This window comes from Nerophis ophidion, linkage group LG05 (genome assembly GCF_033978795.1).
Source record: "Nerophis ophidion isolate RoL-2023_Sa linkage group LG05, RoL_Noph_v1.0, whole genome shotgun sequence".
NCBI classification, from domain to species: Eukaryota; Metazoa; Chordata; class Actinopteri; order Syngnathiformes; family Syngnathidae; genus Nerophis; species Nerophis ophidion.
The window spans coordinates 9,375,711-9,400,026 of record NC_084615.1 but is presented as its reverse complement, the minus strand read 5'-3'; the positions used below and the strand labels follow the sequence as shown (position 1 = coordinate 9,400,026).

Genomic DNA, 24,316 nt, shown 5'->3' with positions numbered 1-24,316 from the left:
TAGATGTAAAACTGCTCCCTGAGGTCTTCCAGTCTCTGACCAGCGGCGACAAGCGTCTTGGCAAAGTGCATCTCATCCTGTTGACGCCCAGCTGCTCCTTGTCAGCGGTCAGCAATCCTCTGGAATTCATGCTGCAAGAGAACAGAGGTAAGGAGTAAGAACATGTCCTCTCAACATAGGACACTCATGTGGCGTTTATGTCCAGACACAGACCTGCTGCAGGACTTGTCGCACGGCTCCGTGGCCCAGAGCAAGATGGACGCTCTGATAGCTCAGCAGAAGGACGACATCCATCATGCTTTGAAGTGTTAGTGTGTCAACCTCAACCACCGTGTTATCATGCTAACACACGCCACACCCACTAATGCATCCATCCATCCACCCACCCAAAATTGTTTTGCATCCAGTCATCCTTCCATCCATTAATGCATCCATCCACTAATGCATCAATTAATCCATCCATCTATGCATCATCCATCATCCATCCATTCCCCAATGCATTTATGCATCTATCTGTCCATCGATCAATTTTTCAGCCATCTACCCGCCAATAAATTTATGCATCCAGTCATTCTTCCATCCATCCATCATCCATCCACCTATGCATCCATCCTTCATCCATCCATTTGTGCATTATCCATCATCCATCCATCCACCAATGCATTTATGTCTCTTATCTGTCCATCGATCCATCTTTCCAGCCATCTACCCACCAATAAATTTATGCATCCAGTCATTCTTCCATCCACCAATGCATCCATCCATCCATCATCCATCCACCTATGCATTATCCATCATCCATCCACCTATGCATCCATCCATCATCCATTTATGCATTATCCATCCTCCATCCATTCACCCATCCATCCACCAATGCATTTATGCATCTATCTGTCCATAGATCCACCCTTCCAGCCATCTACCCACCAATACATTTATGCATCCAGTCATTTTTCCATCCACCAATGCATCCATCCATCATCCATCCACATATGCACTATCCATCATCCATTCATTCACCCATTAATCCACCAATGCATTTTTCCACCAACACATTCATACATCAATACATATTGCATCCATTCAGCCATCAATCCATCCATCCATCCATCTACCAATGCATCATTCATCAACCAATGCATGAAGCCACCCACACTTCCATTCATTAATGCATTTGTGCGTCATCAATGCATCTTTCCCCAATTAGTTTTTGCATCCATCCATCCATCCACCAATGCATTAGGCATCCATCATTCATCCACCAATCCATCCATCCCTCTATCCATCCAAACAACCACCAATATATTTATGCATTCTTTCATCCACCGTCCACCTATGCATCCACCCTCCTATGCAACTATCTACCAATATATTTATGCATCCATTCATCCACCAATGCATTTATACACCAATCCACCCACCAGTCCATCCACCCAGCAGTGTAGTTATGCTACATCCATCCCCCAATGTATCAATTAATCCTTCCTTCCATTTACTAATGCATCCGTCCATCATCTACGCATCCACCTAGCCTTCAAACAATGCATCCATCCCTCATATACCCACCCATCTATCCACCAATGCATTTATACATCCATTCAACCATCCTTCCACCAATGTATTTTGCATCATCCATCCCACAATGTATCAATTAATCCATCCTTCATCCACTAATGCATGCATCCATCCATCCATTCATCCATCCATCCATACATACATAGATACATACATACATACATACATACATACATCCACCCATCAACAATGCATCCATCCCTCGTATACCCATCCATCTACACAGCAATCGATTTATACTGTACATGCATCCATCCATCCACCCACCCACCAATGTATTTATGCCTCAACCACCCCATATACCCATCCATCTATCCATCAATGCATTTATACATCCATCCATCCATCTACCCACTGATGTATTAATGCATCATCCATCCTTCCATCTCCTAATTTATCACTTAATCCATCCTTCTATTCACTAATGCATCCATCCCTCACATACCCACTCATCTTTTCACCAATGCATTTATACACCCATTCATCCATCCCTCGTATACCATCCATCTATACACCAATGCATTTATACATGCATCCATCCATCCCCCCACAAATGTATTTATTCCTCATCCTCCCCCATACACCCATTCATCTATCCACCAATGCATTTATACATCCATCCATCATCTATCCACACACCGATGTATTAATGCATCATCCATCATTCCATCCCCTAATGTATCAATTAATTCATCCTTCCATTCACTAATGCATCCATCCATCCATCCATCGTATACATCCATTTATACACCAATGCATTTATACAGTACATGCATCCATCCGAAACCAATGTATTTATGCCTCATCCACCCCCAAATACCCATCCTTCTATCCATCAATGCATTTATACATCCATCCACCGATGTATTAATGCATCATCGATCCCTCCATCCCCTAATGTATCGATTAATCCATCCATCCATCCATCCATCCCTAGTATACCATCCATCTATACACCAATGCATTTATATAAGCATCCATCCATCCATCCACCCACCCACCAATGTATTTATGCCTCATCCACCCCCCATATACCCATCCATCTATCCACCAATGCATTTATACATCCATCCATCCGCACACCGATGTATTAATGCATCATCCATCCTTCAATCCCCTAATGTATCAATTAATCCATCCTTCCATCCACTAATGCATACTTGCATCATTCATCTAACAATGTATCCATCCCCACACACCCATCCATCCACCAATGCATGTATGCAACCATCCATCCACCAATGCATCATCCACCCCTCCATGTTGGTGACTCATCTCATGCGATGCAATGTTTAAGAAGGTGTGTACTCCTTCATCACCATGATTGTTGTAGTTTGCTACAGATAAGAACTTCACGGCATGGAACTACATCTTTAGAAGTGGCTCAGAGTCAGCATCATAATGTTCATCTAATTACTTTTTGGAGCCAACAGGGGGAATCAGGCAAAGTTTCATGATTTGCTGCTCAGTAGTAGTAGAGTGTCACCGACTCATCTGTTGCATTTGGCTTTTTTTGTTGTCGTCGTCGTTCATCAAGCAGGTGGAGTCTTTTCTTTTGGGGGCCATGAAAGCAGCTGCTCTCATTGATCCCCCACCTCCACATTTCTGCCAGTCGAGATACTTTCTAATGGAGATGTTAATTAATGCCTGGTGTGCATCGAGTGCCTCGCTCCATTTCAGTCAATGGTCTGCACACACACACACACGAACACACACACACACACGAACACACACACACACACGAACACGCCCGTGTTACTTCAGAGACTGAAAGCAAATGCAAGAGCTGTTTAATGGTTCCTGTCAATAGTTACTGGTTAAAAACACTTTATTAAAAGAAAGAAAGTAATAAAAAAAGCAGACGGACTCGCTCAAATCTATAAAATGTAAACACAGGACAGGTGAAGAGAATGAATAATGTGCAATACTTCAAACGGAGGCTTGGTGAAGAAGAAAGAAGTGAGAGATGTTTTTTTTCTTTCTGCTGGAATTAGATGACAAATTAAAGTATTTTTTATAAAAACATTTTTTATTTATTTATCCATCCATCTTCTTCCTCTTATCCAAGGTCGGGTCGCGGGGGCAGCAGCCTAAGCAGAGAGGCCCAGACTTCCCTCTTCCCCAGCCACTTGGTCCAGCTCTTCCCAGGCGTTCCCAGGCCAACCGGGAGAAAAAATCTTCCCAACGTGTCCTGGGTCTTCCTCGTTGCCTCTTACTGGTCGGACGTGCCCTAAACACCTCCCTAGAGAGGCAATCGGGTGGCATCCTGACCAGATGCCCGAACCACTGCATCTGGCTCCTCTCCATGTGGAGGAGCAGCGACTTTACTTTGAGCTTCTCACCCTATCTCTCATTTCGGCCGCTTGTACCCGTGATCCGTTCCTTTCGGTCATAGCCCAAAGGTCATGACCATAGGTGAGGATGGGAAAGTAAATCGACCGGTAAATTGAGAGCTTTGCCTTCCAGCTCAGCTCCTTCTTCACCACAACGGATCGATACAGCGCCTGCATTACTGAAGATGCCGCACCGATCCGCCTGTCGATCTCATGATCCACTCTTCCCTCACTCGTGAACAAGACTCAGAGGTATTTTGAATTCCTCCACTTGGGGCAGGGTCCCCTCCCCAACCCAGAGATGGCACTCCATGCTTTTACAGGCAAGAACCATGGTCTCAGACTTGGAGGTGCTGATTCTCATCACAGTTGCTTCAAACTCGGCTGTGAACTGATCCAGTGAGAGCTGAAGATCCTGGCCAGATGACGCCATCAGGACCACATCATCTACAAAAAGCAGAGACCTCATCCTGCAGACACCAAACTGGATCCCCTCAACGCCTTGACTGCGCCTAAAAGTTCTGTCCATTAAAGTTATGAACAGAATCGGTGACAAAGGGCAGCATTGGCGGAGTCCAATCCTCACTGGAAACGTGTTCGACTTACTGCTGGCAATGCGCACCCAGCTCTGACACTGATCATACAGGGAGCAAACTGCCACAATCAGACAGTCTGATACCCCATACTCTCTGAGCACTCCCTACAGGACTTCCTGAGGGACACGGTTGAATGCCTTCTCCAAGTCCACAAAGCGGACTGGTTGGGCAATCTCCCATGCACACTCAAGGACCCTGCCAAAAGTTTAGAGCTGGTCCACAGTTCCACGATCAGGACAAAAACCACACTATTCTTCCTGAATCCGAGGTTCGACTATCCGGCGTAGCCTCCTCTCCAGTACACCTGAATATGACCTTACGGGGAAAGGTGAGGAGTGTGATCCCACGATGTCCATGCGATATTGCAGAGTCTTGTCAACCAAGGTACCCCCACAGCATCCAGAGCCTTAAAGAACTCCGGGCAGATCTCATCCACCCCTGGGGCCTTGCCACAGAGGAGCTTTTTGACAACCTCAGCCCCGTTATATGAGAGCCCACCACAGATACCCCAGGCACTGCTTCCTCATAAGAAGACGTGTTGGTGATTTTGAGGAGGTTTTCGAAGTATTCCCTCCACCGGTCCACAACATCTGCAGTCAAGGTCAGCAGAACACCATCCTCACAATACACCCTTCCTGAAGCAGCGGATGGCGGTCTAGAATCGCTTTGAAGCTGTCCGGAAGTCGTTTTCCATGACTTCCCCGTACTCCTCCCATGTCCGAGTTTTTGCTTCCGCGACCGCTGAAGCCGGTTACCGCTTGGCCTGTCGGTACCTGTCCACTGCCTCCGGAGTCCTATGAGCCAAAATAACCCAATAGGACTCTTTCTTCAGTTTGACCGCATCCCTCACTGTGGTGTCTACAATCGGGTTCTAGGCTTACCGCCACGACAGGCACCAACTACCTTGTGGCCACAGCTCCAATCAGCCGCCTCGACAATAGAGGTGCGGAACGTGGTCCACTCGGACTCAATGTCCAGCACCTCCCTTGTGACATGTTCAAAGTTCTTCCGGAGGTGGGAATTTAAACTCTCTTTAAAAGGTGACTGCTAGACATTCCCAGCAAACCCTCACAATCCGTTTGGACCTGCCAGGTCTGTCCGGCATCCTCCCCCACCATCGCAGCCAACTCACCACCAGGTGGTGATTGGTAGAAAGCTCCGCCCCTCTCTTCACCCGAGTGTCCAAAACATGAAGTCGCAAATCTGATGACACATTTAAAAAGTTGTTCACAGAACTGCGGTCTAGGGTGTCCTAGTGCCAAGTACACATATGGACACCGTTTTGTTGGAACATGGACAATCTGTGACGAGCACAAAAGTCCAATAACAAAACACCACTCGGGTTCAGAACCGGGCCGCCATTCTTCCCAATCACGCCTCTGCAGGTTTCACTGTCGTTGCCAACATGAGCGCCGAAGTCCCCCAGTAGGACAAGGGAATCACCCGGCGAAGCACTTTCCAGTACTTCCTCGAGTGAATCCCAAAAGGGTGGGAACTCTGAACTCCTGTTTGGTGCAAAAGCACTAACAACAGTCAGGACCCAACCACCCACCCGAAGGCGGAGGGAAGCTACCCTCTGGTCCACTGGGTTGAACTCCAACGTGTAAGCTTTTAAAGCTTCATATATGAGTGTTGCCTTTGGTAAAAACTTAACTCTTTTAGGTTCTGCTCACCTTTGATTTTTTTTATTGAGTCTCGCCGAGTTGGTGCTTTACGAAACACTCGTAGCAAAAATATGTCTTAAGAAATACAAACAATATCAAGATAATACTTAAATGGGAAACACTAAACGTTAAAAGTATATCAAACAAACCTTTAACAAGATGATCACATTCTTCGGCCGTGCGCCCTTGGACTGGAGTGTGTGGTCATTTTGTCGTCTTTTTTCCATAACATCTTCAACTCTTCCTCTTTTTTGCGAATTAAAGGGTTTGTAGAGCACCCCCCAAAAAAGTTATTTGTCAAAGGCTAAATGGCGGAGTACCCATTGAGACCAGACCACCACGCGTATTCAATGAGCTGTGACTTCATTTTGAATCCAAGCAATACGTCAATCAATCAATCAATCAATGTTTATTTATATAGCCCCAAATCACAAATGTCTCAAAGGACTGCACAAATCATTACGACTACAACATCCTCGGAAGAACCCACAAAAGGGCAAGGAAAACTCACACCCAGGGGGCAGGGAGAATTCACATTCAGTGGGACGCCAGTGACAATGCTGACTATGAGAAACCTTGGAGAGGACCTCAGATGTGGGCAACCCCCCCCCTCTAGGGGACCGAAAGCAATGGATGTCGAGCGGGTCTAACATGATACTGTGAAAGTTCAATCCATAGTGGCTCCAAGACAGCAGTGAGAGTCCCGTCCAAAGGAAACCATCTCAAGCGGATCAGCAGCGTAGAGATGTCCCCAACCGATACAGGCGAGCGGTCCATCCTGGGTCCCGACGAGCGGTCCATCCTGGGTCTCGACTCTGGACAGTCAGTACTTCATCCATGGTCATCGGACCGGACCCCCTCCACAAGGGAGGGGGGGACATAGGAGAAAGAAAAGAAGAGGCAGATCAACTGGTCTAAAAAGGAGGTCTATTTAAAGGCTAGAGTATACAGATGAGTTTTAAGATGAGACTTAAATGCTTCTACATCCTCCAATCATCCATCCATTCACCATTCTTTGCATGAATGCATTAAAAAAATTATCAATGAATCAACCATACACATGTCTGGATCCATTGTGGTAAAATATACAGTGTGCATTCTGAACTAGCATGCATTTGTATTTGGTCCCAGAATCCATCCATCCATCCATTTTCTGCCGCTTATTCCCTTTGGGATCGCGGGGGGCGCTGGTGCCTATCTCAGCTACAATCGGGCGAAATCCTCTAGACGATTATCCTCCATCCCTCCATTTTCTACCGCTTATTCCATTTGGGGTTGCGGGGGGGCGCTGCTGCCTATCTCAGCTACAATCGGGCGGAATCCTCTAGAAGATTATCCTATTACGGAAATATGCCCCTAGATAGCTTCGGATGCAAATATCCATAACAAGCTCTCCAGAGTTTGGTGGCTATTGCCCCCAGGACACTGGGGAAAATAATAGATAGCAGCAGTTGGATTTTAGGAAGAAGTGTAAACACATTAGCAACGTCTGGTAGGAAGCCCTCACAAGTAGGAGTAGAGAATAGAAGTCGGAGGTCACCCGACTTAAACCGATCACAAGAAATAGGTTGACTGGCCAAGCAACAAACTGGGCTTTGTCCAGACTGTTGACCGGGGCGGTATAGCTCGGTTGGTAGAGTGGCCGTGCCAGCAACTTGACGGTTCTAGGTTTGATCCCCGCATCCGCCATCCTAGTCACTGCCGTTGTGTCCTTGGGCAAGACACTTAACCCACCTGCTCCCAGTGCCACCCACACTGGTTTAAATGTCACTTTGATATTGGGTTTCACTATGTAAAGCGCTTTGAGTCACTAGAGAAAAAGCACTATATAAATATAATTCACTTCACTTTACTTTACAGACTGGCAAGCTAAAAGGCAAGAGTTACGAAGAGTGAGGGTCTTCGTGTGAAAGGCATGTGCTCCGGAAGGACATCAGATGAGTAATCAGGCCCATACTCTTTCTCCTGGAAGCTGCAGTTCCATTTTGAGGCTTGCTGAAACAAATAAAGCTTTTTGTTTGACGATTCCTCGTTGGCATCTTCACGGCTCATCAGCCATCGCACGACTAATACAACACCATCTTTTCATCCATCACTCCATCAATGCTTCAATCCCTCCACCCTTCAATCCCAGCATGCTAACATGTGTTTGTGTGCAGTCCCTCAAGTGCTGGCCGTGGTTTACGCCACGTGTTCGTCACATCCAGAGGAGAACGAGGAGTTGGTGACCAGAGCGGTGAAGGAGGCCCAGTTGACGTTCCAGCAGGAATGGCGGCTAAAACCCCCCAACTTGTTGAGGTCAGTTCCTGGTAGGGTTGTCCCGATACTAATATTTTAGTACCGGTACCACAATGTATTTCGATACTTTTTGATACTTTTCTAAATAAAGGGGACCACAAAAAATGGCATTATTGGCTTTATTTTAACAAAAACAGTACTGTAAACACATGTTTCTTATTGCAAGTTTGTCCTTAAATGAAATAGTGTAAAGGACTAACTGTAAAAATGGATTATTAATCTACTTGTTCATTTACTGTTAATATCTGCTTACTTTCTCTTTCAACATGTTCTATCTACACTTCTGTTCAAATGTAATAATCACTTATTCTTCTGTTGTTTTGATATTTTACATTAGTTTTGGAACATACCACAAATTTTAGGTATCGATCCGATACCAAGTAGTTACAGGATCATACATTGGTCATATTCAAAGTCTTCGTGTGTCCAGGGACGTATTTACTGAGTTTATAAACATAATATGAATTTTGAAATATAGGAAAAAATATTCTGTGACGATAAAAAATATCTATGTAATCATAGGACAGAATAGAAAGTACTTCATTAATCCCTGGGGGAAATTCAGCACCAAAATTCTCTCACAATAGACAATAAATACTATACAGCATTATTTACATGTGAATAATATAAATACAGTCTTTTATACAGCATTATTTACATGTGAATAATATAAATACAGTCTATTATACAGCATTATTTACATGTGAATAATATAAATACAGTACATTATACAGCATTATTTACATGTGAATAATATACAGTACATTGTACAGCATTATTTACATGTGAATAATATAAATACAGTCTTTTATACAGCATTATTTACATGTGAATAATATAAATACAGTCTATTATACAGCATTATTTACATGTGAATAATATGAATAGTCTATTATACAGCATTATTCACATGTGAATAATATAAATATATTATACATATTCTACATTTAAGTACAGTCAGGAAGGTAGTTTTATATATATATATATATATATATATATATATATATATATATATGTGTATATATATATATATATATATATATATATATATATATAATTCTAGTATACTATGTAGTATGTAGTCGATATTACTATGTAGTATCGACTAGATACGCTATTGTACTTGGTGTCATTACAGTGGATGTCAGGTGTAGATCCACCCATGGCGTTTGTTTACATTCAGAGGTGCTAGCTTGCTGTTAGCAGTTAACTATCGTACCCTCCTACGGTGTGTAGTGAAGCATGTTTAGCTCTTCCTCGTCCTGCAGTGATAATGACACTTGTTAGAAACTTACTTTATTTGTCGCCATGGAGGCGAGGATTAATGATTTAGAAGTAGCTGAAACACTGCAGACTGCGGATGGGCGTTCGCCGCTAGCTAGCTATCCGTGAGGGCGTTTCAGTGTAATAACTTCACCTTTATAGTCAGTTTCTAGGCCAAAATCCGTCCGTTCTCCCTTTTTCTGTCTGCTTGCAAGTACTCTGTGATTGTGCGCTGCCGAACATGCTCCTCTGCTTGTAAAACCAGCAATTTCATGATGTGACAGAGTGCGTCATATCCGTTATAATAATAATAATAATAATACATTGTGAATCGGTTCTTTTCAAACAGAGTATACCAAATTTCCTTGAGTTTCCGCCGGGTATATAGTATGCGCCTGCCTAGAATTACAGCCGGGTCAAACTCGTTTCGCAAAATATTATTTTTATTAGCGCATGTCTAGAATTTCCACCGGATCAAACTCGTTTCGCCAAATAATTAGCATATGCCTAGAATTTCCGCTGGGTCAAACTCGTCACGTCACGAGTGACACTTCACCTGTCATCATTTTCAAAATGGAGGAGGCTGATTTCAATCATTTGAAATCGCATAAAGGGAAGAAGATTAAGAGCTATTCAGTAGGATTTAAGGTCCAAGCTATTGAATATGCTAAAAAGAACAGTAAGCAGCTATGTTTTATTAATATACCGTAGCTGCGTGTGTCAAATATGAGTCATTAAATGACTCCCGCCTCCTGGTGGTAGAGGGCGCTAGTGATCCTTCTTGCGACTACTCGGCTGCAGAAGAAGTGACAACAAGCAGCAAGAGTGAGCAGCGATCGTTTATTTTTTTTTCTTCTCGCTAGCACTTTTAACATGGAGGATTACATATCTAAAATAAAACAGTTTTCTAAACTGGACTTTCCATCGAAGCAGGAGGTAATAAAGGAAGATCTTTATCGAGACAGAGAGACTTTTAAAACTGAAGAAAGATAAGGAAGACTTCTATAAACAAGTTATCGATGCTTTTGATCAGAAGGGAGCTGCCAATGGACTTCATTTATAAGTAAAAGTAAGACCATAATAACGTTTTTTTGATTAAATGTGCTTTTCATGACGGTATCCTTACATCACACTCAAATTTTTAAGCGCAGGCCTAAGTTTACTGCATGCCTAAGGTAAGAGGTTTTAAAATAATTAGCGCATGCTTGCCTTTACCGCATGCCTTTGGTAAACGCCGGAGTGAGAACAGGTTTTAAATTACTTAGCGCCCCGGCGGCAATTCAAGGAAATACGGTAGTCCCGTTTTTGATTCATTAGTACCGCGATACTATACTAGTACCGGTATACCGTACAACCCTAGTTGGCACACTGTGTAGCTGTCTCTCTCTCTCTCTCTCTCTCTCTCTCTCTCTCTCGTGTTTGCTGTGCTGCTACAGAGGTTCTGCCTTCAGGTGGACTTCTGACAAAATATCAGCACACCTCCGGCATGAACTGAAAGGTGCGACTTAGTGCTTTTCAGGAGGCGTGGAAAGGGCAGAATAAAGATTTTCCAGTCAGATGCACTTTTTCTTGTTTATACAACACCTATTTCACTCGGCGCTCGTCGCCGTGAGCGGACTCCCCGGTGCAGTCGGGGGTCCACACGCCTCCAGACACCATGAATAAAACACAAGCCTTATTCTTTCTCTACATTCACCTGACTTTCTAGACACAAGCAGAATTTTGCCCTCGCTCAACACTACTTTTACTATGTTCCGGGTTGTTTTATTTTCAATATAGATATAAACTATATTGCCAAAAGTATTTGGCCACCCATTCAAATGTCCAAAATCCGGTGTCCTAATCACTTGGCCCGGCCACAGGTGTATAAAATCCAGCACTTAGGCATGGAGACGGTTTCTACAAACATTTGTGACAGAACGGGCCGCTCTCAGTGATTTCCAGCGTGGAACTGTCATAGGCTGCCACCTGTGCAACAAATCCAGTCGTGAAATTTCCTAAATAAAGTCAACTGTTGGCTTTTTTGTAAGAAAATGGAAGGGTTTGGGAACAACAGCAACTTAGCCACCAAGTGTTAGGTCACGTAAACTGACAGAGAGCGGTCAGCGGATGCTGAAGCGCATATTGCAAAGAGGTCGCCGACTTTCTGCAAAGTCAGTTTCTACAAAGCTTCCAATTAGCCCACGCACAGTACGCAGAGAGCTTCACGGAATGGGTTTTCATGGCCGAGCAGCTGCATCTAAGCCAGGGGTCGGCAACCCGCGGCTCTTTAGCGCCGCCCTAGTGGCTCTCTGGGACGGTATAGCTCGGATGGTTCAGCGGCCCTGCCAGCAATTTGAGGGTTGCAGGTTCGATCCCCGCTTCCGCCATCCGAGTCACTGCCATTGTGTCCTTGGGCAAGACACTTTACCCACCTGCTCCCAGTGCCACCCACACTGGTTTAAATGTAAAAATTAGATATTGGGTTTCACTATGTAAAGCGCTTTGAGTCACTAGAGAAAAAAGCGCTATATAAATATAATTCACTTCAATAATTCCCACTCTGGAGCTATTTCAAAAATATATGAATAATGGAAAAAGATAAAGGGGAAGAAAACATTTTTTGTTTTTATATGGTTTCTGTAAGAGGACAGACATGACACAAACCTCCCTAATTGTTATAAAGCACACTGTTTATACTAAACATGCTTCACTGATTCGAGTATTTGGCGAGCGCCGTTTTGTCCTACTAATTTTGGCTGTACTTGAACTCACCGTAGTTTGTTTACATGTATAACTTTCTCTGACGTGTCTTATGTTACTTCTTTTTCTGTCTCATTTTGTCCACCAAACTTTTAACGTTGTGCATGAATGCAAAAAGGTGAGTTTTGTTGATGTTATTGACTTGTGTGTAATGCTAATCAGACATATTTGGTCACTGCATGACTGCAAGCTAATTGATGCTAACATGCTATATAGGCTAGCTATATGTACATATTGTATCATTATGCCTCATTTATAGCTATATTTCAGCTCATTTGGTTTCCTTTAAGTCCTCTTAATTCTATTTATATCTCATGACACACTATCTGTATGTAATATGGCTTTTAATTTTTTGCGGCTCCAGACTGATTTGTTTTTGTATTTTTGGTCAAATATGGCTCTTTCAACATTTTGGGTTGCCGACCTCTGATCTAAGCCATACGTCACCAAGTCCAATGCAAAGCGTGGGATGCAGTGGTGTAAAGTACGTCGCCACTGGACTCTAGAGCAGGGGAGACGCGTTCTCTGGAGTGATGAATCACGCTTTTTTTGTCTGGCAATGTGATGGACCAGTCTGGGTTTGGAGGTTGCCAGGAGAACGCTACATTTTGGACTGCATTGTGCCGAGTGTGCATACTTGCCAACCCTCCCGGATTATCCGGGAGACTCCCGAAATTCAGCGGTTCTCCTGAAAACCTCCCGGGACAAATTTTCTCCTGAAAATCTCCCAAAATTCAGGCGGGGCCGGAGGCCACGCCCCCTCCAGCTCCAAGCGGACCTGAGTGACGTGTCGACAGTCTGTTTTCACGTCCGCTTTCCCACAGTTTAAACAGAGTGCATGCGCAATGACGTTATAACTGTAGAATGATCAAGGGTGAGTGCTTGGTTTCTTATGTGGGTTTATTGTTAGGCAGTTTCATTAACGTCCTCCCAGCCTGGTAATAACACACAACAACAGCAGTCATATTTTCGTCTACCGTAAAGCAGTTTGTCTGACGTAAGCTCCAATGTTGTGGACTTGTGACACTCTTAAACAGGAAAATACTGCCATCTACGGTACATAGAATAGAATGTAGAATAGAATGTACTTTATTTAATTCAGCACCACAGTTCGCTCACAATGATAATAATAAATAATATAATACATATGATATTATATACATATATAATATATATTAATAATAAAAATATATGTTTCATATATTCTACATTTAAGTGCAGTTAAGGAACATATGCATTATACAGTCTGATGGCTGTCGGTATGAAGGACCTCCTGTGTCGTTCCGTGTTACATTTTGGGAGTCTAACATGCTCATTCTCTCCGCAAGGTCTAAGTGTAGTGGGTGGGAGGTGTTATCCATAATGGTGTTATCCATAAAGTTTTGCTAGACTTCTTCTCTGCCAGAGAGTCTCGCTGTGGTTAGAAAAATAGTGACAGAGAATAGAACAAAGATGGACATTTCAACCCTTAACTCAACAATGAGTAGATGAGTGTTATGTGTGTGTATACGTGTAAATAAATGAACACTGAAATTCAAGTATTTCTTATATATGTGTATATATATATATATATATATATTTTTTTTTTTGTCCTGTCCAGCTTCTCAGGCAAATCATATAGTTGATGTAGATGCCCATATCGGCTGTTCAGATTTACTTTACAAAAGAGAAGTGTAAGATACTTCTCTTGTTGTCTTATATGAATGTGACTTTATTAAATGTATTTATATTATCATTTGGTGCAGGAGGGGATAGAAAGAGAAAAAAAGGAAGACAGAGGGGGAAATTGTGGGGATAAGAGGGGGATTAGACAGAGAGACAAAAACAACAGCAAATACAACAACAATAACAACAACAATAGAACAACACCAGCACATACATAATATGTACAAATATGATCGTAAAAGTGATAGCAAATAAGCAGTTAGTGAAATAAATAATATACTAATGACAATGTGCATTTTTACACTAAAACTGGAGCAATACAAATACCAATAGAAAAAGCGCTATTGATCATCAACAAAACCAATAGATTACCTCTATTATCAACAATAAAGTTGTTCAAATGCAACGATACGTATACATAATTATAGCTAGAAAGATAATAAATAAATAAAAAATAATACAATTTAAAAAAAAAAAAGGAAGAAGGAATACCGAAAGATGAAAGGGAAGAGAGAGAGGCAACCTATATTAATCTTGTAGATTGTTATAGTAACAATGGTTTAAGCTCTGTCAATATGCCTTGTGTTACCCAGTTTACCCTAGGGCAACAGCATTAATATATGTTTGATGAAACATGATTATGTGCATGAGTATATGTATGTATATGTACTTGTATATGAACAGAATGTGTATATGAATGTTTTGTACATACATATATATATATATATATATTAAATATTTGACTCTTAACCGCGCCCCACCTCCCAAAATCGGAGGTCTCAAGGTTGTCAAGTATGTGAGTGTGACATTTGGTGGAGGAGGAATTATGGTGTGGGGTTGTTTTTCAGGAGTTGGGTTTGGCCCCTTAGCTCCAATGAAAGGAACTTTGAATGCTCCAGTATAGCAAAACATTTTGGACATTTTCGTACTCCCAACCTGGTAGGAACAGTTTGGAGCGGGCCCCTTCCTCTTCCAGCATGACTGCACCAGTGCACAAAGCAAGGACCATGAAGACAAGTCTGGTGTATGTATATATATATATACATATATATATGTGTGTGTATATATATGTCTATATATACTGTATATATTTATATATACTGTATATATATATATATATACTGTGTATATATATATATATATATATGTGTGTATATATATGTATATATATACTGTATATATATATATATATGTGTGTGTATATATATATGTATGTGTGTGTATATATGTGTGTGTGTGTGTATATATATATATATATCTATATACATTAATATATATATATATTACTGTATATATATATATTACTGTAGATATAAAAACTTTGCAGCCTATCCCAGGGTTTACCCCGCCCTCCGCCCAATTGTAGCTGAGATAGGCACCAGCGTCCCCTGCGACCCCAAAGGGAATAAGCGGTAGAAAATGGAAGGATATATATGTATATGTATATATATATATATAAGTTACTGTATATAGAAAAACTTTGCAGCCTATCCCAGCTGCATTCAGACTGAAGGCAGCATACACCCCGGACAAGTCGCCACCTCTTCACAGGGACTTTTTGTGCTTGTTTTCTTGCAGGAGTAAACAAACCTCATCTAATCCTCCTGACCAGGCAGAAGGCCCAGAAATCAAGGACTCCTTCTTCAGGCTGGATCCCTCCGAACAGAATAATGGCTTCTTCCTGGCCGTTCTTGTCAGAGAGGTGAGGGTCAAACACATTTGATGTAAGCTTGTTGACGACTGCATGTCAAAATAAAACATGGCAGGCGGTCAAACACACTTTCATTCTGGGGAGTTCAACCAGACTGTCTGACACTTGGTCAAACAGAAAGCGAAAGAAACCAGTATTTATAATCTGCAAATGATGTGTGTGCTGTCTAGAGCTCAGCAGAGTAACCGTGTAATACTCTTCCATATCAGTAGGTGGCAGCAGGTAGCTAATTGCTTTGTACAAACCCAGTTTCCATATGAGTTGGTAAATTGTGTTAGATGTAAATATAAACGAAATACAATGATTTGCAAATCATTTTCAACCCATATTCAGTTGAATATGCTACAAAGACAACATCTTTGATGTTCGAACTGATAAACTTTTTTTTTTTTTGCAAATAATCATTAACTTTAGAATTTGATGCCAGCAACACGTGACAAAGAAGTTGGGAAAGGTGGCAATAAATACTGATAAAGTTGAGGAATGCTCATCAAACACTTATTTGGAACATCCCACAGGTGTGCAGGCTAATTGGGAACAGGTGGGTGCCATGATTGGGTATAAAAGCAGCTTCCATGAAATGCTAAGTAATTCACAAACAAGGATGGGGCGAGGGTCACCAGTTTGTAAACAAATTGTCGAACAGTTTTAGAACAACATTTCTCAACGAGCTATTGCAAGGAATTTAGGGATTTTACCATCTAGGGTCCGTAAAATCATCAAAAGGTTCAGAGAATCTGGAGAAGTCACTGCACATAAGCGATGATATTACGGACCTTTGAGCCCTCAGGCGGTACTGCACTAAAAACCGCCATCAGCGTGTAAAGGATATCACCACATGGGCTCAGGAACACTTCATAAAACCACTGTCAATAACTACACTTTGTCGCTACATCTGTAAGTGCAAGTTAAAACTCTACTATGCAAAGCCAAACCCATTTATCAACAACGCCCTGAAATGCTGCCGGCTTGGCTGGGCCCGAACTCACCTAAGATGGATTGATGCAAAGTGGAAAAGTGTTCTGTGGTCTGACAAGTCCACATTTCAAATTATATTTGGAAACAGAGGACGTGGTGTCTTCCAGAACAAAGAGGAAAATAACCATTCGGATTTTTATAGGCACCATGTTAAAAAGCGGGTGTATTAGTGCCCAAAGCATGGGTAACTTACACATCTGTGAAGGCACCATTAATGCTGAAATGTCCATACAGGTTTTGGAACAACATATGGTGTCATCCAAGCAACGTTATCATAGACGCCCCTGCTTATTTCAGCAAGACAAGTGTTACAACAGCGTGGCTTTGTAAAAAAAACGTGCGGGTACTTTCCTGGCCCGCCTGCAGTCCAGACATGTCTCCCATGGAAAATGTGTGGCGCATTATGAAGCGTAAAATACGACAGCGGAGACCCCGGACTGTTGAACGACTGAAGCTCTACATAAAACAAGAATGGGAAAGAATTCCACTTTCAAAGATTTAACAATTAGTTTCCTCAGTTCCCAAACGTTTATTCAATGTTGTTAAAAGAAAAGGTGATGTAACACAGTGGTGAACATGCCCTTTCCCAACTACTCTGGCACATGTTGCAGCCATGAAATTAAAAAAAAAAAGGTTAGGAGTTTGAACATCAAATATGTTGTCTTTGAAGCGCATTCAACTGAATATGAGTTGAAAATGATTTGCAAATCATTGTATTCCGTTTATATTTACATCTAACACAATTTCCCAGCTCATATGGAAACAGGGTTTTAGGATGTCGGAAACAGCGGGAGGCAGTGTGCAGGTAAAAATGTGTCTAATGCTTAATAATAAGCAAAAGGTGAGTGCACCTAAGAAAAGGCATTGAAGCTTAGAGAAGGCTATGCGAAACGAAACTAAAACTGAACTGGCTAGAAAGTAAACAAAAACAGAATGCTGGACGACAGCAAATACTTACTTTGGAGCAAAGACGGCGTCCACAAAGTACATCCGAACACGACATGACAATCAACAATGCCCCCACTAGGAAGGATACAAAATTGAATATTATTGACTGCTAAATCAAAGTAGATGCGGGAAATATCGCTCAAAGGAAGACATGAAACTGCTACAAGAAATACCAAAACAAGGGAAAAATCCATCACAATAGGAGTGCAAGACAAGAAGTAAAACACTTCACACAGGAAAACAGCAAAAAAACAGGGTGTGATGGGACAGGTGGTGACAGTACACCTACTTTGAGACAAGAGCTATAGTGAAACATGCTTGGGTATGCTTTAAAGTCATATCTAACAATTGCGACAACGACTTTTTACTATTAACAGAGTTTAGTTTTTTTAATGATTTCTTTTGGTGGTGTGCCTCCGCATTTTTTCAACGCTAAAAAATGTGCTTTGGCTCAAAAAAGGTGGAGAAACACTGGTTTAAGGTCCCCCTCCTTGGACACATTTTTTACACGGGTAAGTCAATCAATTCTTGAATCTCTCTTAGCTTTGTATGGACACATCGATGGTTTACAAACTGAGTTTGGAGAGGAAGTGACGCCAGAGAGACCGCGCCCCCACACAGGAAGTGACATCAGAAAGAACGCATCACAGCCAGCTTCGTAAAATAGTAGTTTCGGTAGCTCGGAGCAAACTATTGGAAATATGGTGGCGAGTGATCCAGACATGCCCGTGTTTCTGTGTGGAAATCACTCATGGATACCTTAAGACAGGGGTGTCCACAGAGGGCCGCACAGGGGCCATTTTGATAGTTTTCATTTTCAAACCATAGCAAAATATATGGATTTTTTAATACTTAGGGCTCCTGAGGAGCATAGAGGGTCTCAGTCACTAAAATGTTAAAAATAAGTCAAATTATTATAATTTTTTTAAATTTAATGCTTACAGTAAATCTCTATATCAACCTGAGGTTGATATAAAGTAAAACAAATAAGGTTTTATGCCTTTTCTGTCAAAGACAACTTTGTTTTTTATAGTAAAACTGAATTATGCAGCATTTAGATGGATAGATAAATAGATAGATAGTACTTTTTTGATTCCTTCAGGAGAATTCCTTTATTTAGCTATTAAAGCCCTCAAAGATCAATAATGCAGGACACTATTGATTTTAATTATTTAATATTTTTGAGTAATCAAATTGAAAAGTTAAATAAAATCCTACTAAATATATTTGAGATCCAAAAGGTTCTCCACTCATAAAGTGATACATTTTTTTTTTTTTTTAACTTTTAACACTTAAATTTCAAGATCAATTTCCGATATATCTGTCGATTTTAATTTTGAATTATTATTTTGTTTTATGCTCTTTTGTCAAAACTTAGTTTTTATTTGGCCACCACACAACATATACAATATTTTTTCCACTTAAAACATTTTAAAGTGATATTTTTGAAGTAATAATTCATGATAACATAGATTTTTTTGTCCTTGTTTTTTTTGGGGGGGAGCAATGTAAAAAAAACTGCCTCCATGGCAGCTTTGTGTCAACATTGCCACTTTTTCTCATTTTATTTCACCTCATGCCACTTTTTTTAAATGTTTTTTTTAATTTTTGCAATACTATCAATTTTGAAATTTTTTCAAAATGTGTGGCGGGCCAGTAAACGATTAGCTGCGGGCCGCAAATGGCCCCCGGGCCGCAAATGGCCCCCAGGCCGCACTTTGGACACCCTTGCCTTAAGAGAAAGCTATTGCAGCTACTCGGGATACAACACTTCTCAGATGGCAGGAGAACTGTTTTATGTCCGGCTGGGTAAATGGTAAATGAAGTCCATGCGCAGCTCCTTCTGATCAAGAGCATCGATAACTTGTTTATAGAAGTCTCTCTTATCTTTCTTCAGTTTTAAAAGTCTCTCTGTCTCGATGGAGATCTTTCTTTATTACCTCCTTCTTCGATTGAAAGTCCAGTTTAGAAAACTGTTTTACTTTAGATATGTAATCCTCCATGTTAAAAGTGCAAGCGAGAGGAAAAAATAAACGATCGCCGCTCACTCTTGCTGCTTGTTGTCACTTCTTCTGCAGCCGAGTAGTCGCAAGAAGGATCACCAGCGCCCTCTACCACCAGGAGGCGGGAGTCATTTAATGACTCATATTTGACACACGCAGCTATGGTATATTAATAAAACATAGCTGCTCACTGTTCTTTTTAGCATATTCAATAGCTTGGACCTTGAATCCTACTGAATAGCTCTTAATCTTCTTCCCTTTATGCGATTTCAAATGATTGAAATCAGCCTCCTCCATTTGAAAATGATGACAGGTGAAGTGTCACTCGTGACGTGACGAGTTTGACCCGGAGGAAATTCTAGGCATATGCTAATTATTTTGCAAAACGAATTTGACCCGGTGGAAATTCTAGACATGCGCTAATAAAAATAATATTTTGAGAAACGAGTTTGACTCCTGAGCCGGTGGTAATGCTAAGCATGCGCTAATTATTTTGCGAAACGAGTTTGACCCGTCAGTAATTCTAGGCAGGCGCATACTATATACCCGGCGGCAATTCAAGGAAATACGGTACCACAACACTGGATATTGTTCAGATATCAGTGGCCTAGTGGTTAGAGTGTCCGCCCTGAGATGGGTAGGTCGTGAGTTCAAACCCCGGCCGAGTCATACCAGTGACTATAAAAAAAGGACCCCTTATCTTCCTGCTTGGAATTTGGCATTAAGGGTTGGAATTGGGCGGTTAAATCAACAAAAATGATTCACGGGCGTGGCCACCGCTGCTGCTCACTGCTCCCCTCACCCTCCAGGGGGTGATTAAGCGTGATGGGTGAAATGCAGAGAATAATTTCGCCACATTTAGTGCGTGTGTGTGTTAATCATTGATACTTTTTTCTTTTTGTAAGTTATATTTAAGAAGTTGCACACAAAGCTACAGCGGAGGTGACGTGTGCATTTCCCACACATGCGCACTAGGTGGCGTTGCGCCAGCGGACCCAGAGGTGCGGGGGTCTTAAACGGTGGCATTGTTGTTTGTGTGGACACCGATAAGGTTAGGTGGGATTTATCCCGGATAACCTTATGTAAACTTGGGAGGAGGCGGTTGTCTCAGAGGTGTTTTATGGCGCAGAAAGGCAGGTATGAGAGGAGGTAATGAGAGAAGTGGGAGTTTAAAGCATGTCTTTGATTTTATACTTTGAAGGAGATGTTCATAAAAAAAACAAAAACAAAAAAAAAACAGGCCCTGAGGCCATGTCTGCATTAAGCCGTTTAACCCCTTAAGCCCCGTTTCAGCCACACTGGGGTTGGGAATGTGGGCGTGCCAGCAACTTTAGGGTTCCAGGTTCGATCCCAGCTTCTGCCATCCTCGTCCCTGCCGTTGTGTCCTTGGGCAAGACACTTTACCCACCTGCGCCTAGTGCCACCCACACTGGTTTAAAGGCCTACTGAAAGGAGATTTTCTTATTCAAACGGGGATAGCAGGTCCATTCTGTGTGTCATACATGATCATTTCGCAATATTGACATATTTTTGCTGAAAGGATTTAGTAGAGAACATCCACGATAAATTCGCAACTGGAGAAAAGCCCTGCCTCTACCGGAAGTCGCAGACGATGACGTCATGTTGATGGCTCCTCACATATTCACATTGTTTTTAATGGGAGCCTCCAACCAAAACAGTGATTCGGACCGAGAAAACGACAATTCCCCCATTAATTTGAGCGAGGATGAAGGATTCGTGTTTGAGGATATTGATAGCGACGGATTGGAAAAAAAAAAAATTGCGATTGCATTGAGACGGATTCTGATGTTTTTAGACACATTTACTAGGATAATTCTGGGAAATCCCTTATCTTTCTATTGTGTTGCTAGTGTTTTAGTGAGTTTAACAGTACCTGATAGTCAGAAGTGTTCGTCCACGGGTGTGTTGATGCCAATGTCTCAGGGGAGTCAACGGCAGCTGTACGGACAGCACAAGCTCAGCTGATATCCGGTAAGAAGCGACTTTTTAACCACAATTTTCTCACCGAAATCTGCTAGTTGATATGTGATCGGGATCCATGTTCGCTTGACCGTGCTCTGATCCATAGGAAAGTTTCACCTCCAGGAATTTTAAACATGGAATCACCGTGTGTTTGTGTGGCTAAAGGCTAAAGCTTCCCAACTCCATCTTTCTGCTGTGACTTCTCCATTATTAATTGAACAAATTGCAAAAGATTCAGCAACACAGATCTTCCAAATACTGTGTAATTATGCCGTTAAAGCAGACTACTTTTAACTGTGTGTGTGTGCAGCGCTCGTATTTCCTTAAAACCCGTGCCGTCTTGCGTATACGTCATCATTACACAACATTTTCAAGACGAAACTCCCGGGAAATTTAAAATTGTAATTTAGTAAACTAAAAAGGCCGTATTGGCATGTGTTGCAATGTCAATATTTCATCATTGATATAAAAAACTATCAGACTGCGTGGTCGCTAGTAGTGGCTTTCAGTAGGCCTTTAAATGTAACTTAGATATTGGGTTTCCCTATGTAAAGCGCTTTGATTCACTAGAGAAAAAGCGCTATATAAATATAATTCACTTCACTAAACCAGTGTTTAGAGTGCCCCTCCTCGGACTAATTTTTAGCATATTAAAATTAGCATGCTAACTTTTTTTTTAGCCAATTTTGCAGCTGTATATCCTGGAGTCATACACATTCATACTTGACATATCCTAGCTGTTAGTTAGCATGCTACCGTTGCATGATAGCAAGCTAACATTAGCATGCACACTTTTTTTTTAGCTAAATGTTCAACCATTTAGCCCACAGACAGACAACCTGATACTTGACATATGCCAACTGTTAGCGTACACATTTTTTAAACCTAATTTTGCAGCCATTTACCCAAATCATACAACTTGATACTTCACACATGCTGTTAGCATGCTAGCATATTAAAATTAGAATACAATTTTTATATAATTTTTTTTAGATAATCTTGCAACCTTTTACCCCAGTCATACAACTTAATACTTGGCACATGGTGTTGGCATGCTAGCATATTAAAATTAGAATACAATTTTTATATAATTTTTTTAAGATAATCTTGCAACCTTTTACCCCAGTCATACAACTTAATACTTGGCACATGGTGTTGGCATGCTAGCATATTAAAATTAGCGTGCATTTTTTTTTTCTAAGCTTATTTTGCAACATTTTTCCCCACTTTTACAACTTAAATGCCAACAGGTATTCACCTAAACGTCATATTTTGTTACTTATTAACATGCTGGCTTTTGAGCTAATTTAGCAAGTATACACCTGAGAGTCAAATATTTTGTCATTTTACGCATGCTAACTGTTAGCATGCTAATGTTAGAACGCTAACTTTTCTTTACTCGTTCGACAGGTGCAACATAAGAGTCATAGTTTTTTACTTGACGCAAACTGGCTCGCGTGCTAACTATTCAGTTTACATTTTCAGCATTCACACGCAACGTCCGCTGATTTTTTGTCGTTCTTTGTTCCATTTTGACATGTAAACCCTCCTTACTAGTGAAGTGAAGTAATTGACTCATATCATGTTTTGCTTATGGTGAAGATTTACGTTCAACTTGGAGAAGGCAAACTACCAAGTTTAATTAAATAGTGGTGTTTCAGTTTGAGCACAAAAAAGGATAAGGCCCCTTAGTTCGGAATGAAAAAGTGATAGCCCTATCCTCGAGAAGAGACTACCCGTGTATCTCATCGTCAACATTTAAGTTATGACTTAAAACCTCTAAAGGCTCAGTTGGCCACATGTGTAACGGCACCTTTTAGCGCTTATTTCCAAAATTGTGTACACTACTAAATTGGGGTCTTATGGCCGCTTATGCGGACACTTATACTGCCATCTGGTGGTGTTAGAGAAGTATAACATACAATGGAATTTGAGAAAAAATTGTGTAAAAAATAAGAATTACCATGTCACTATACATGAAGTACATGTTTGTTACTTATGGACTAAGTATATCGTATCAAAAGATGATTCTTAGTTTTTATTCTAATTGGGGTCCATGGCTGCTTAGTTTGACATTCGCAGGTGGCTTGGATCACTTCTCGTAGGAAAAGAGGCTCTAATTGTGACTTCGGAATGCAAAAGGGGTAGCCCTATCCTTGAGAAGAGACTATCCGTCTAGCTCACCGCTGACATTTAAGTTATGACTTAAAGCAGTTGTTTTCCTGACATTTACACACAAACATCTCCTTTTATGGCCAGGATGTGACAGGAAGGAGGAATATAAAAACTGATGGTTTCGCTTCTCCAAGTTAGGACATACTTGCCAACCTTGAGACCTCCGAATTTGGATGTGGGGGAGGTGGGACTATATATATATATATATATATATATATATATATATATATATATATATATATATATATATAATACGTTCATGAATGAATATATCCGTTCGGCCACCGTGTTCAATGGAGAAGTCTGATCTACAAAATTTGCAGGCGGCATGCCTTCCCTTCGAGCTGTCCTGGATGAACTGAAATTATTTTTTTTTCCAACC

At 41.3% G+C, this 24,316-nt stretch overlaps 1 protein-coding gene across 1 annotated transcript in view; it reads left to right on the top strand.

The window, feature by feature from the left end:
• LOC133552607 (putative methyltransferase NSUN7) overlaps window positions 1-24,316 on the top strand; it is an 87,594-nt gene that overhangs the window by 30,447 nt on the left and 32,831 nt on the right. Inside the window, exons 7-10 of the mRNA XM_061899899.1 lie at window positions 4-147; window positions 206-307; window positions 8,328-8,466; window positions 15,715-15,838. Coding sequence (XP_061755883.1) covers window positions 4-147; window positions 206-307; window positions 8,328-8,466; window positions 15,715-15,838 — 509 coding nt within the window. The remainder of the gene's footprint in view (window positions 1-3; window positions 148-205; window positions 308-8,327; window positions 8,467-15,714; window positions 15,839-24,316) is intronic.